We start from the raw sequence: 15,387 nt of genomic DNA on the forward strand, positions 1-15,387 counted from the left end.
TCACTATTACTTAATATTAACTTAATTCCCCCGTTTAATGAAAGATGTTATAAATAATCAATTAAAGTACAAATGCCACCTCATAAAAGGAGGAAGAAAATTTTTGTAGGGCACTACTGGTTTGGTATTAATGTGCTTTGAAAAAAAGCTAATTCTGCTGTGCTGTGAGAATAAGCGGCTGTGAAATAAAGCAGCAGAGTGTTTGGTAAATTTTTTTTGTAAAAGTGCTTTTGAAAAAAAAAAAAAACAGTATTATAGTGTTTGGTAAACTTTTATGTAAAATAGATGTGAAAAAAGCATATTTTTTAAAGTTGGGTTTTGCAGCTTCTTGTTTTTGGCTTTTTTTCACCCAAAACTGTGAAAAAAAGCTGAAGCTGAATGTTTACCAAATACAAAAACAGCTCACAGCTTTTTTTGATACCAGTTTTTTTCAGAATCATCTCAGTACCAAACCAGGTCTACATCAATGACTTTGAAGCATCATTAAAAATATGATAAACTGTCATTTGACATGTTAATCTAGTGACACTCGATTTGTACTCGGTCTCACTCTACTCTACTTGAAAGAATAATTGAGATATAATAAGTTCGATGCTAAGTTGAAAAAATCCCTTATTTCTTAATTGTTTATGTTCTGTCTGTGGGCTAGCAGAACTGAAGCTCCTTGCCGCACGCCAGAGTTGGACGCTTTACCTTTTCCCTCCTAAAACTTTTGCCCAAAATAAATCCTCAAATTCACACCACCCCCCCCCCTCCTCTCCCCGGGGGGCCCGGAAACCTGCTACGCGTTTGTCGGCATTGTGCGTGAATCACGACTCAGTCCCCATGACAAAAAGGTACGGTTCATTATTTTTATAGGCAGTGTTACTACTTTAATTTAAACAATTAAAACGAAAATGAGTGAGTTTGAATTCAGGACACGATTAGTTGTAGCGGAAGGCAAAAACCAAACCAGGGCTATACACCACTTGCGGGGTTGAGAGTTGATTAATTAATTACACGGTGTATTATGAAGAATAAATTTTAAATTAAATTTGTAAATTAAATGATCCAGTAATAATAGGAAGTAAACACGTTAATCAATGGTTAATAATAATCTAATCATCAATAACATCATCATTGAGTACAAATTTAGTCTCAATGACATCACTCTTAAATATATGATGACATGGGACCATTAGAAGCACTGTAATGAATCACATGATGGCGATCAGGGGACTGTCGTGGCAAAACCACTTATTGATCTTTTTTTTTTTCGAAAAGAAAAAAAAGGAGGGTCATTAAATAGTGGTTAACAATAATTAGGGTTTGCCAGCTGAAACTTTGCCTTTAAAGTGATTATCTGTTTGATACGTTTTGACTTATCAAGTGAGCCGTTTTAAGCATCTTTTGATCAATGCTTTCTGTGGTGCCTTCTCAAGTCTGAACACTGCCATTTCAACCACCATTTCAGAAGTTCAAAATTTTCTGGGTTTTTTTAAACCAGAATATTTTGATGTGGGTTTTCCTGTAAAAGGGTGGTTGGATTTTGCCTTTTTTGATCAATGTTTGTTAGTAGAAATGGACCACTTCAATGTAGTTTCATAGCTTTCTGCTTGATTGATTGCTCTTCTTCAACTGAAAGGTAGCAAAAGAGTTGAGAATTTCATTTCATTTTCTTATCTTTATAAATCATTTTTTTTTTCTAAGCAAAGCGATATTCGCAGAAGAGGAATTCCAACCCAAGACCTCGGCTGCAGGAGTAAACGCTTTCTAACTATCTTTTTGTTTTTCATTTTAGTTAGACAAGTATGAAGAAATCTCCTATGCATCCAAAATATGAGATGGAACATGATCACAGCAATGGATTCGATCCTCATACCGACTTTTATCAGGTTAGGTTATTAACTGGTTAGCATTGAAACGTTGAGTCTCGTAATATTGATATTTTGGGCATTCACCTTTTAAGGACATAAATTTAAAAACTACTGTCGTTTTAGCCATTGTAGTGTACAGGGTTTGATTTGAAATCTAAAGTGTGTCACTTTCTTGCTGGAGAACAGTTTTGTATTCAATGTAAAAAATGTTCTATTTACTAATTTCATCCGGTTTTAATTAATTCTTAATTCGATCAGTTTTTGGAAGAAGCCAAGCACTATGTAGTAGAAGGAGACTTCCAGGCACCATCAGAAGAAGGTGCAGAGAGAAGATTGGGACAAGAGAAGAAGAATAAGAAGAAATCATGGAAAAAGTTTCTGTTTCCGTGGTTGAAAGGAGAGAAACTGAACAAAACTACTCCAAAACCAGCAACCGTATCTCATATTTCTAATGCGATGCGGACTAATGTTTCCGGTCCAGTGTATGGCACCGGCAAGGCTACGGATGGCAAGCACCGGGGTCCAATGTCGGGGCCTATTGCCAGTCTCTTCAACCCCACAAAGAGAGAAGACAATGCAATGCCTTATATGTGCCTTGACAAGAATGGCAGCCCTCAAGTTGGAAAAACTTATGGGCCAGTTTATTTGGTGACATAAATTTTCATGAAGAAGTTGGGGAATAGAAAATTGAAATTGTTAACCTTTCTGCTCCATGAAGGATTTGAACTTATGGATTCCGCATTGGCCGTGATGGAAATGCAGTTGGATCATCAAATGGAAGAAAACCGGGAATTCAAGCCGTCTTGGTTGCTTTGAATCATCCAAGGATGGAAAAAGCTGCTGAGAGATTGTTCTTTAGGTGTAATGTTATAGTGCTTCATTTGTGAGAACGCTGTAAAAGAGGACTTAGAATACTTAACAACCAAGTCGATTTAACCTTCTATATATGCATTCCTTTTCTTAGCCTTTGTAAGTGATCAAAGGAAGCAATTAAGAAGTGACGTTTGATGATTTATGCTCTCGCACCTTGTGCTTATCTCTCGCCTCATGTCATGTGTCAGTGGAAGTCAGGGGAGAGATAGGCACGAGGGGATACACACCCGTTTGCACGTAAGTTTGTATCACTCTGGAAAGCGTCTTTAGTGTTATATTTCATTCAATCTTCAACTGCATCCTCATTATTTATGTATTCTTCATGCTCAGCAGTTAAAAGTGAAATATTTTTTGCAGGAAAGCCAAATCATAGTTTCCTTCTTTTTTTTTTTTTTTTTAAGTTAACTTTGGGAGGGAAACTATGTACTTGCCCAACAGAGCTTCATGTACAATAATCTGCTTCTGCTAAAGGACATAAAGTGTCTGAGGTTATTCAACTTGCCTTCATGTGATAGAGGAATGGTATGGCAAATGAGGGCTTTTAATACATCTGAAATGATGCTTACCTCATACGTGTGCACCTGTTAATTTGTTAAGACACAAAGAGCCTCGTCATCCCAAAAACGGGGGAGAAATGGTATGCCATTGAGGCTCGGTTGTATATCTACAACGTGATGAGAGAAATAGACACAAAAGAATATCACATGATTAGAGAGAGAAAAACAAAGAGATACATGAGCGTTTACAATGCCGATTCTCTCCGGAATGCAAGAAAATATGTAACCGATTACAAGAAAGATTATCTCCGAACATGTATCCCTCTTGTACTTTACAAGAAGGAACCATTTAGGATGATTTGCAGGTACAACTTACATCACACAACCTAAGGTCCTAAACTACACATGGATCACAAACCATTCTAGCATTTGTTTGGTCTCAAAAACTGAAAGCATAATAACAACACAAAATGTTGTTTAATGATTACAGAAGCCTTAGAAGTGGTTAGAAAAGGCATTTAAAAAAAATAACAAGAGGGATGATATTGGATTCTCACTAATCTGGAAAATTTTATGGAATTAAAGGAGAAACTTCCTCTCATGAATAAGACACTCTTCTACACCTCCAGAACACCGTGTGAGAGAGTTAAAACACATGATACTAGTGGTTTAAAACGCCACCTTGTTAGCCCCGGGTGTAGGTGAGTCCTGTCCCTCAGGAACAACCAAACAATAGAAAGTTAAGAACTTCAATTGCTATTTCATTTCCTTTCTTCTTCATAGAATCATAGGTTAAAAAAAAAAAAACACACACAAAGTGTTTAAGGCATAATTAAGAAAATTGAGCCTACATTATTCTGTTTTTAAAGTAACTAAGCGATACATATATTTTACAACTTTTTTTTGAGATCTCAAGATCCATCTGTTCAAGAATAAAAGAACAATTACCATTTAAAATCCCCATAGAAATTCCTTATGTCTTCATCTCCATAAGAACCCTAAACCAAAATTCTCAGGGTTGCAAAAGATTGCACATCTAAGACTTTCCTTATCAAATTATGTGCAAACATTAAATCTAGCTTCTTTTCTAACTCTGCCCTCCTCCTCTCCCTCCTCCTCGTTCAACGTCCACAGAACAAGGACTGCAGGGACCAATCCTCCTATCCCTGCTCAACAGCCTCTTCAGTGATCTCAACCGCGTCGGCACCGGTGACTTCAAGTCCTCCTCTCCGGCGAACCTGTTACTTGAAGGCGAAGGCGAAGGCGAAGCAGATGGTGTCTCGCTTGGTATATCAATGACCAACATCCCATCCGGCCTATTACTTGCAGATGACAGAGATGATGGAGAAGGGCTGGGTTGTGAAGAAGGGCCTTCTTCCTCCAAATCCGAACCCGGTCCGGAGCTCACCCGGCTCTGGTTCCCCCAGAACAACACATTTGTTGGGAAAATCGGAGCCTCAATCGAAAACCCAGATGCCAAATTCTCAGCTGGTGATTGAATTTCAACACCACCAGCACTCTCTTCCAACGCGGAAGAACTAGAACCGACAGAGCTCTGAGGAGCAACAGGGTTTCTACAGAGTGGACACGTGGAGTGAGACTGAAACCACATGTCGATACAATCGACATGGAATCCATGGCTGCATTTCGGAAGCAGCCTTGCTTTCTCGCCGTGGACGAGCTCGGAGAGACAAACCGCGCATTCGAGACCGTCTTTGAAGTCATCGGAAGGAAACACTACTAATGTTAAGGACCTGAGGACTAAAGGGTCGAGCCCTTTCCGCACTGCGGCAACTGGATCCTGCCCGGGAGCGAAAACGAAGCGGCGGCGACGGCGTCGGGACTGGCCGCGAACTGATGAGGTGAGGTCATCGTCTGCCGGCCACAAGTACCATTTGGCGTAGAGGTGGAGGCAGAGGACGAAGACGACTACCAGAAAGAGAACCAACACGGCGATCATCATGATTTTTCCGGTGAGTTCTACGGCGTTCGAGTCGTCGAGTGTTCGACGCAAAGTGGAGTCTCCCATTGTTTCTGTTTGAACCTAAAGGTGAGAGCTTTACTTGAAAAATTGAAAAAATTGAAGAAGGGTAGTGAGATTCTAAAGAAATGAGGAGAACCCAGATGAGAAATATTTGTGTTTTGCTTGGAATTCAATTTTCTATGAATCAGGGGCTTAAATATGTGAGGAGAGAGAGAGAGAGAGAGAGAGAGAGAGAGAGAGAGTTGAAGAGGCAAAATGGGAAAGGAGGTTGGACTTGTTCTATGGGAGGACTAGGAAGGATGAAGTATCTTTGTTCTGAAACTCGCGAAAGCGACGTAGGTGGAGAGACAGAGAGACAGAGAGACAGAGAGAGTTGCATTTGTAATTTACACCTGTACTTTTCAGGTTTCAGGATGACTCAGAAGACTTGACTTTTTAGTGGGGAAGACTGGACGGCGAGAAAATATGGAAGACGACTGCAACCTATCCATTGGGTCCAAATACGAGAACAGACGGTAGAAAGAAAGGGAGAAGGATGCTCGCCGGATCTTGGGATCTTAGGGATCTCATAATCATGATCATACATCGTGCAGTTAAAAATTATTACAAAATTAAAAATTAAAAATTAAATATAAATAGTATATAACAAAAAATGATCGCACGATTTACAATAAATAATCACAATTACGGAATTCCTAAGATCTCTAAAAAAAAGATCTGGCGAGGATCATTTTCCGAAAGAAAGGACCAACTTCGAACCCCACCTCTCAACTCAATGTCCATTTCTCCGTGCTTTCCACCTCTCTGACGCCATTTCTGGCACTTTCTCACTTTGAGACTTCATTTTTACGGAGAAGGATTTTTACCCGTCCTATTACCCATCATCTTCCATTTCCTCCTCTTACATTCTTCTTTTCATCTTTTTGTCTATATAAAAAAGATATAGACGTAACGTAATCGTAACTGTTTAAATAGGAGTGGATGAAAGGGGAGAGAGATTAAAAAATGAGAGAATCCTACTCCCATTGTTTCACTTTCAAGTTAAAATAAGGAGAACTTTAACGAAAAGCTCTCGGTATTGTTCACTTTAACGAAAAACCACATTTTTACACTAAAATATCAATCCTAATACTATTCACTTTACCTTTTATTTTGTCCTTAACGTTAAAACTTAAAGTTTTCAAGTCATTTTCATTAGTTTTCTTTAAAATAAACCCTTGTAGACTTGTACTGACAAAGAACTTTCATGCGACGAAGATATCGTCACAATATGTGAGTTTCTTCTTTAATCACTATTAGGAAACTTGGTTGTGACATCACATCTCTCATGTTTTTTAGCATAAATAAATTAAAATGGCGTCAGATTTGCAACTGAGGATTTATTTTTCATTCACAACAAGTATTAACTTTTCATGTCATACTAAGGTCATCTTCAACCGAAGGGTCCAGAGAGCTGAAAATAGTTCGATAACCGTCTCCAAACGAGGACCAGGCCAAAGGGCTCGTGGGCCCCACTGGATAAAAAAGAGCCAAATGACCAACTGGCTGGCCCAAATGAATCAGCCTGCTAGCTGGGGCTAGGCCACAAAATTTAAACACAACGGCTAGCTGACATCAATTATCGTTGGATTTGAATTTTTTTTTTTTTTGGGCCAATTTTTTTTTTTTGGAAAAATTCTCATTTTTTCCTATAAATATCTAAGTCATTCTTACACCATTTTGTCACATAATTTTCACCATTCCTACACCATTTCAATTCTCATATTTTCTTACCTCTTCTAATAATCTTTCTTTCAATTTTTTCAATAATTTTTAAATGCCCTCATCTGCAATAAAAGGTAGGGCTTGGACCTGAAAAGAAGATGAACCTCTTTGCAGGGCTTATAGATGGGTCTTGGAAGATAGTGTGAGGGGGAGTTCTCAAACAAGTGAAGTTGTTTGGACTTGTGTGTCCAAAAAATACTATGAGTTCTACGAAGGCACCACTCCACCGAATACCCGAAACCACGAAAGTTGTTCTTCAAGATGGAAGAAACATCTTCATCCAAGTTTGAATAAATGGCATCAAGCACTGTTAGCAGCCACAAGTAGACATGAAAGCGGCGCCAATTACTACGACAAAGTAAGTGTTTTCACAATTTATTTTAAATATTTAATTATATTACATTTAATTTCATAAATTAATTTCTTTTAATTTTTGTAATTATATGTAATTGTATTATATTTAAGTTCATAAATTAATTTTCTTTAATTTTTGTAATTATATTTTCTGGGTACGCCAAGCAGAGGAATTGTATATAGATGGCAGCTCCAAACCCTTTCAGTTTCACGGTTGTTGGGAACTTTGTAAAGGGTGGGTGTATTTGAAGATCCACCTCAACATAGAGTAGCTTCTACGCCGGTGTTCGGAACTCAATCCTCATCTATAGATGGGGATGAAGATGGATCTCCTACCATTCAACAAACAAGGATAGAAAATCCATCTTCGGGTGAAGGTTCCATACCTAGGGCTATAGGACGAAACAAGGCAGGTTGAAGGAAAAGGGCAAGGCAAATGATGATTACGCCGCTCAAAGGGAAGTGGTGGCCTCATTGCAATTAATGGCGAAGCAAAATTGGGCCAAACAAATACAGAAGAGATGGGTGATAGGAATATGCAAAGGAACGCTTAGGATTACAGTCCAATGAGTAAGGCATATTTTGATATAAATATTATAAATAAAAAAAAGAGGAAAATTATGGCCCGGCGGCAGTTGTTTACCTCCGACTATACTCCTACAATGGCGGATGATGAAGATGATATTGATTATGAACTTTAAATTTAAGTTGTTTATTTTTTTTTTTTTTTTATAGTTGTAGTTTTTAAAATTAAGTTGTTGTAGTTTTTAAATTTAATTTGTTATAATTTTAAATTTAAGTTCTTGTAGTTTTTAAATTTAAATAATAAATTATGTTTGACCCTATAGCCATTTGACCATCGGTTGGAGAGCACTAATAATTAACTTGACCGCTTAAGCTTAGGTTTGTAGATTTGAATTTGATGAACATTTGAGAAGCAAAATAGGTCTGGTCAATGCTGCAATAGTGGCTAAGTTGGTGGTTAGTGTAAATTTTACGTCCAAAGCTGTGCTTTTTCAACCACTTTGGTGGATTATGTTTGTCTGTTCAGCACCTTCTCTTTGGAATGAAGAACTTGGTTCGACATTATTGAGTCGCAAGAGAGAAGAAATTACAATACGAAAGGACTTCAAGGTGTCAATATCCAAACATCTTATAGATCGTCAAATGAAAAAGTTAACTCACATAACATTACGTAAATTGGTTCGAAACAATATTATAACGCGCCTACCGTGGTGTATATAATACACCACATCAGCAGTGCATCTTTACTTCAAATGTCAACACGTCTATTTTTCGAATTGTTAGATTATTGGGAAAAATACTGGTGTGGGGTCTGCCCCAGCATTATCACATGATTTATTCATATGTTCTGTTTCTAAGCAATGTTTTAAGTCTTAACGCAAATCTCCAAGCAACTAATTACACCTAAACCCTAATCTCTAATCCGGAAAGTTAGCTCAATACCAGCTGCTTTTGATGTCGGAGTCAAATGTTTTACAACTTTTTGTTCCCCTTATTTTCTCTTTCGTCCTTGGTAATGCTTTTGTTTAAAATGAATAATGAGCGGCGACTTCTTTTAACATTAGAAAGAGAAATATCGTTAAATATAAAAAAAATTAATTAGTCATCCTAATTGGTGTTTAGGTACGAGATAAAAGAGCAAACTCGCATCATTCTTGGGTAAGTTGCACGATGCAGTTGAGTTGTCATGGCTGTGGGCATACTATGTGCTTAATTTGTTTATAAAAGTTTGTCAATAAATCTCGTACGCGTGCATGTAACAAAGGGATGTGAGCTGCCCAGGTGGAATCCCTGCATTGATCTGAACCGTCAAAAAAAAAATTTTCTGTACTCTTTCGTTTTCCTATATAAAATTCCTCTCATTAGTTCTAACAGATTCTTTTTTACTAGATGCGGTGTGAATCATATGGCCGAGCGGCTTTGATTCTCGGTGGTAGTATGATTTAGGATTTTGGTTGTTTTCAGCTATGTGACCTCAGATACGAGTTATGCAAGATTTTAGTATGGGATACGATACACACACACTTATTTGCTCCTCTCATGCACACACCCTTGTTCAACTCTATCGCTTATTTTTGTCTAATTTATTTAATCCGATTGCTAGAAATAAGAGAGATATGTACAAGACTAAATAGGGTATGTGAAATCAACTACTTTTAGTATTACGGGTTGTTGTTTTTACAATTATGTTGAAATTTGTAGTTTTTAACTACTTGAGAAGCTGAGCTATAATCTTAGTAACAAAAACTCAACAATCTAGCTCCTGCAATTGATCCACTTAAGATAAAATCGATAGATAGCATGCCAATAGGAATGTAGGGCAGCCATAATTTTAGGCTTTTAATCAGAGTTTAGAGTATGATTAATAGTGATGATCGCTTGAGCAAGAAATAAATGGGATCGATGGACATAATAATTGAAATGAAATGATTTTTGTTAGTAACTAATGATAGCCATTCATGTCATTCATTGGTGAAAGCAGAAACACACAGAGAGAAATGAGTACCACACTCGTAACTTTGTTCACAAAGCATATGTATCTAAAAAGACTACTCAGGAATATATATGCCTACAAAAGTTCCTGCTGCTGCTGCTTCTACTATCACTGTCATAGGGAGAGGCCAAAGCAGTTTGACACCGGGCCGCATGGCTTTATTTGATAGCTTGAGGGGTCATGATTTTAGGGCTGGTTTGTTATTGATGTGTTTTAAAAAAAAATTACTTCTGTTGTATTGTAAGAATAAGCAACTGTGAAATAAAGCAGCAGAGTGTTTGGTAAACCTTTTTGTAAAAGTGCTTTTTGAAAAAGAAAAAAAAAAGTAGTATTATAGTATTTGATAAACTTTTATGTAAAACAGATGTGAAAAAAAACTAGTTTTTCAAAGCTAGATTTTGCAGCTTTGTGTTTTTGGCTTTCTTTTCACCCAAAACTGTGAAAAAAAGCTAAAATTGAATATTTACCAAACATAAAAAAGCTCCCAACTTTTTTTGATAGCTACTTTTTTCAGAATCACCTCAATGCCAAACTAGGGCTTAGTCATACACATATTACTAAAAAAGTTAAAAAATCTGGAAGGATTTGATAACTATTTTGTTATTAATTTTTTTGTTAGATATGAAAGAAAAATGGGTAAATCTCAGTTTACTACCCTCAAGTTTCGTGATTTTCAACATTAGGTACATGAAGTTTTTTTCGCCCCAGAGTCATACCTAAAGTGTTAATTTTGGGATGGTCTCATACATCCGTTAGTCTGGCTGTTAAGTTTCCCGTTAACTAATGATGTGGCGTCCATGTGAACAATGATTGGGCGCCACGTCCACATGGAAATTCAAAAAAAAAATTGGTCGTCTTCTACCTCCCCCGACCATCCCTTCCTCCCTTATCCCTCCATTTTCTCCTCTTTGACTCGTCATACATCCACCCTTCCCCCTCCATCTTTGACTCCACCCACCCACCCACCAAACCCTTCTCTTTTTGTGAAACGATTTCACTTTCCTCCCCCTCTGTCTCTCTGTCTCTCTGTCTCTCTCTCTCTCTGTGTCTTAGATTGGGTCAACCAGACCAACCCTGCTCTGGAAGCTTTACTGGGCCAAGGAGGCTCGCGATTCCACGCGTGCGCAGCAGTACCCCACCGTCTACGTCTGGGTTTTGGATAAGAAAGCTCTGTCGGAGGCACGCCTACGCGCCGGATTAACCAAGGCTCAGAAAATGGCTTTTTGGAGATTATTCGAGCTGATGCAACGAGGCTGGTGAGGCTGAGGCATCTCTCTGTCTCTTTGCAATCACAACGACGACTAAGCGAGTAATTAAGGGACTTCTGGGTTTTGTTTTTTCATTCAAAACATGTAACGATCGAGCAAAGCCACTCGTGAATTTTGGAATATGATTTCGGTTGATTTTTCTTTCTGGGTTTTAGGTTTTGTGATCTGGGTTTTGGTTTTTCGTTCGAGAGGGTGAACATCGAGCGAAGTCGGTTGTGAATTTTTTCTTCTAAGGTTTTCTTTCAGTTGATTATTTTAGGGTTTATGGTGTGGTTTGCGAGAAAGCGCAGGCAGTCAAAATCTAAGCCCTTTGAATTTCAGAGGCGGCAAGTGGTGTGAAAATTATGTTAACACACAAATTAAACCCTATTTGTGACAATTGTAGTATATATGCAAGTAGGGATCGTTCTAACCGGGGATTAACTAAGGATGCTAATCAACTCTAAACTGACTTAAAAACACAAAATTAAACTTTAAAACACTTACCTAGACCTATATGACTCAAAACAACTTAAAAAGACTCAAAACAGCCCAAAACACTCAAATAGACTCAAACTAGACTCTAAAGGGTGATTTGGACGAAATTTAACTAACTTAGACTCAAAACACTAATCTGGACAGATTCAAACACTTTTCTAACTAATCTAACACACTTAATAAAATGGGGAATTGATTTGGACGAAATTAATTAAAATGGACAGATTGCAATTTAAACAGATTAGGCACTAAACTAGGTGAATTGAATGGGAAAAATGCTAGTTAGGGGGTTCTTCTCCACACATGCACATATGTAACATAAATTGATTTCCAGATTTTATTCCTTTTAAATCATGAATGACAATGCCCCAAATTAATTGTGAAAAGCACAAATTAACTCTCAGATTTTCCTAGTTTCATTGAATTGGATGGAATACGCATCGACAATCAAATTATTCTTATCAAATTCCCTACATGAACTGCATAATAGAGATAAAATCAAAGATCATTAAGCTTTTTGAAAACCCTAAGCATTGACTAGGCATTCGTAACTATGAATTGCATGATACGCTTGCCTAGAATTTACTTAATACAATCATGACTAGTGATTTCCACTACTTATGAATATAAGGTCATAACGATTAGGTGAAATTTCCTTATATCCTAGCATCAAATTCATGTATGCAAACTAAGTATGCATCCTTAATCAACACACAAGAACAAGTTCTCAATAAATCAATTAAGTAAATCACATCCACAATTCAAGAAACAAAATCTGGAGGAAATCAATTCATATAAAACATATGCCCATGGTTTCGAATTCACCCCTAACTAAGAAAAACTTAGTTACACATGTTCATAACAATTGAGAAGCAAATTAAAATAAACATGGAAATGAAACGAGGGAAGAAAGAACTCCCAAAGTCTCCAATGGATGCAGATTTCTTGCGGCACAAGGTCTCTTCCTCCTATGGAAACCTCCTATGGAAACCTCCTATGGAAGCCACGACACTCCTTCTTCTCCCTAGGACTTGCGGCACAAGATGTGATTTCTGAATGAATGATGGCTGATGTGAATGGATGAATGAATTGAATGTTGAATGGCTGCCTAGGGTGTCTCCAAGGGTGCGGCAACTTTAGGTTTAATATATATATAGCATGGCAAAACCCTAGCAATCAGATTTAGGGTTGAACCTAGCCAATATAAGTGTTTAGGCCCCTAAGTTGTGGCATGGGTTTGGGGAATTAAATCCTAGCCCAATCAATCTCAGATATGGACTTATACAATCCAAATCCAAGAGAAAAAGGGCCAAATAAAATCAGAATCCAATCAGAAATAGGTTTAAGAATTTTCGTCCAAAATTGGGCCTTCTAGAAACTAAGTGTTTTATGGCTGATTTTGGGTGTTCTAGAAGGCCTAAAAAGGGGGGAAGGTGTGGCACCCTTTTAGGGTCAGATAGGGCTTCTAGAAATTAGGTTTTTATGTCCACTTGCAGCTAGGATTAAGGTGGAACAAGATTAGGTTAGGATAAGATAGGATAAGGTTTGGATAAGATAAGGTTGGATAAGGTTTTGGATAATGTTTCCTCTTTTCTTGCACTTTCCTTATCTTCCTTGTCATGAACTTTCCTTTTCTGATTTGTAGCATGTTTCTAACCTCTTTTGACTCCAAATTCGTCCATCCATGTTGCTCCATATACAAGCTATCCAAAATAAGCCCAAAACTGCTCTAAAAGGCTCAAAATTGCCTTTTCTTGCCAAGTTTGTCATTAGGATCTACAAACAAACGAAAATAGCTCAAAACACTATAATAAGTAGTAATTAGCTCACTAAATGTAAGGAAATAACATAACTAAGTAGCATAAATATGCTCCTATCAAATTCCCCCACACTTAGCTTTTGCTAGTCCTCGAGCAAAACGAAATAAACAAAACAAACAAAACACAACCTAAACCTTCCAACATTACCTCAAGGATTTCCAATGCAACATGACATATTAATGATCATCACTCCCATAGATTTTAGTTATCCCTACCCTCGAGCACATACTTAATCATAGTTACCACTCACTAGCTCGCATTTCATCAATTAAAACATGATTTTGAATGTAGTAACATGCCTTAGAGAATCCCTCAATTCCTCACAAGATATACTCTCTATTTTCACACAGATTTTCTGACTACACTCCCTACACTAGGTATATGTGAGAAGATTGATGTAAACATGTAGACGAACACTCACATAAGTTATAACAAGGAAAGCATTGTCTGGAATTATGACAATGACATGTATATGATCTCATGAATGGAATGCTACTACTTAGATGCGAGAACCAAGGATACCATATGCTCAAACCCTTTTTAAACTCCACATATTGAAACACATAACAATCAAGATAGAAGTCTAAGGGTTGTAATGGGGCTAAGGTATTGGCTAACAAGGAAAGGGAGAGGAAACAAACGTTCTTAAAGTAATAGTGAGCAAAGTAATGAATTAGGCACTTAGAATTCCCTTTAGAATGCAGGAATCAACTTTGAACACCTAAGGGGAAGTCACAAAACTTAGGGCCATATTCAACTTTTTGGACCCTTTCTTTAACCATCAACGCTTGTGAGTTCATTCTCACTTATTTTCACTCATTTTCTTTCTTTTCTTCTTCTTTTTCTTCTTTTTCACACATTTTTTTTTCTTCTTTTTTTCTTTTTCCCGTGCCTCCTTTAAGACTTAGGCACACACATACAAACAAAAATCCCTTCCCCCACACTTGTTTTCTGCAATAATGTCACTCAAAAAGAATTCCTTCTAAGTCATGCTCCACTATACTTCAAGAACAAGGGTATGGGAAAGTTCTACTCTAAGCTAGGTAAGGGTGATGTGGTTAACAAAGAAAATAGGCTGAATAAGGCTCAAAGGGGTTTAATCCTACAATACAAATGACAAGGGTGGATTTGACTATTCGGCTATGGTGGTGACTACTAAACAACTTCATCTTGTTATTTGTTATGCTAATCAATTTCATGTTTTGAATGAAACGGGTATGAGTTATAGTATTTGGAACTACAGTGATAAAACGCATTCTAAGTAGCAACCAAGCAAAGAATAATGAGATCATGCAACGACTTTAGAAAACAAGAAATCAAGATTAATAACTCTCCAAAGAACGTTTAGGGCTCAAGTCTCTCAGGGTTGTAGCGTTAGTTTGAGTTTCTTCCTTCAAGCATGTTACACAAACTGATTTTTTCATTGTGATTACATGTGAATTCGTAAATGTCAACTACAACTAAGCATGAACTAAATAGCATATCAAACTTCCATCCATGTTTGTAACTTTCTTTAATAGTCATGCAATTAAAAACCAAATCCTCATCATTGTGTTGGAAGGTACCCTAAGACACAAACAAACATAAAAACAAAAACGACTCTAAAAACAACTCTTTTTGGGTTTTTCAAGCACTTTTTCCGATTTTTTTTCAAATTTTTCGGATTTTCTGATTAAGACACATAAAAATACTTCAAAACACACTAAAAACACTTAAAAACAGTGAAAAACAACTTTAGAAGTATAGTTGATAAAATCCAACGAATTTTCATGCAAAAACAACTTGTTTACCCCCCCCCCACACTTAAACCAAACATTGTCCTCAATGTTTTAAGTATAGACTCACAAGCAAATAAACAAATAACGCAACTAACACATGACAAGCATGGCAAGGTAAAAGCAATAAAGAGTAGGGTTTAGGAACGCAAATCTGGTTGTGGAGCTAGAATTCCATCATCTCCTTGTTCGAACACATGG

At 37.2% G+C, this 15,387-nt stretch overlaps 1 protein-coding gene and 1 pseudogene across 3 annotated transcripts; one reads left to right on the forward strand and one right to left on the reverse strand.

Moving 5' to 3' along the window:
* The first annotated feature begins 1,330 nt into the window (after positions 1-1,330).
* LOC137709062 (uncharacterized) lies at positions 1,331-2,867 on the forward strand. 2 transcript variants are annotated; one of them, XM_088688642.1, is made up of 3 exons: positions 1,331-1,624; positions 1,781-1,874; positions 2,115-2,867. In XM_088688642.1, the coding sequence occupies exons 2-3, from the start codon at positions 1,791-1,793 to the stop codon at positions 2,511-2,513; spliced, it is 483 nt and encodes a 160-aa protein (XP_088544768.1). In that variant the 5' UTR covers positions 1,331-1,624; positions 1,781-1,790; the 3' UTR covers positions 2,514-2,867. The 2 variants fall into 2 exon arrangements, with proteins under 2 accessions (XP_088544768.1, XP_068304303.2); XM_068448202.2 differs by having other exon boundaries at positions 1,785-1,874.
* A 1,191-nt stretch (positions 2,868-4,058) lies between these two features.
* On the reverse strand, positions 4,059-5,514 carry LOC137709380 (RING-H2 finger protein ATL3 pseudogene; annotated as a pseudogene). The gene has a single exon (XR_015958196.1). The product of XR_015958196.1 is annotated as an RING-H2 finger protein ATL3 pseudogene (transcript).
* Between the last annotated feature and the right edge of the window lie 9,873 nt (positions 5,515-15,387).

Source organism: Pyrus communis, chromosome 17 (genome assembly GCF_041283825.1).
Source record: "Pyrus communis isolate YQ-2024b chromosome 17, ASM4128382v1, whole genome shotgun sequence".
Classification (NCBI taxonomy): domain Eukaryota; kingdom Viridiplantae; phylum Streptophyta; class Magnoliopsida; order Rosales; family Rosaceae; genus Pyrus; species Pyrus communis.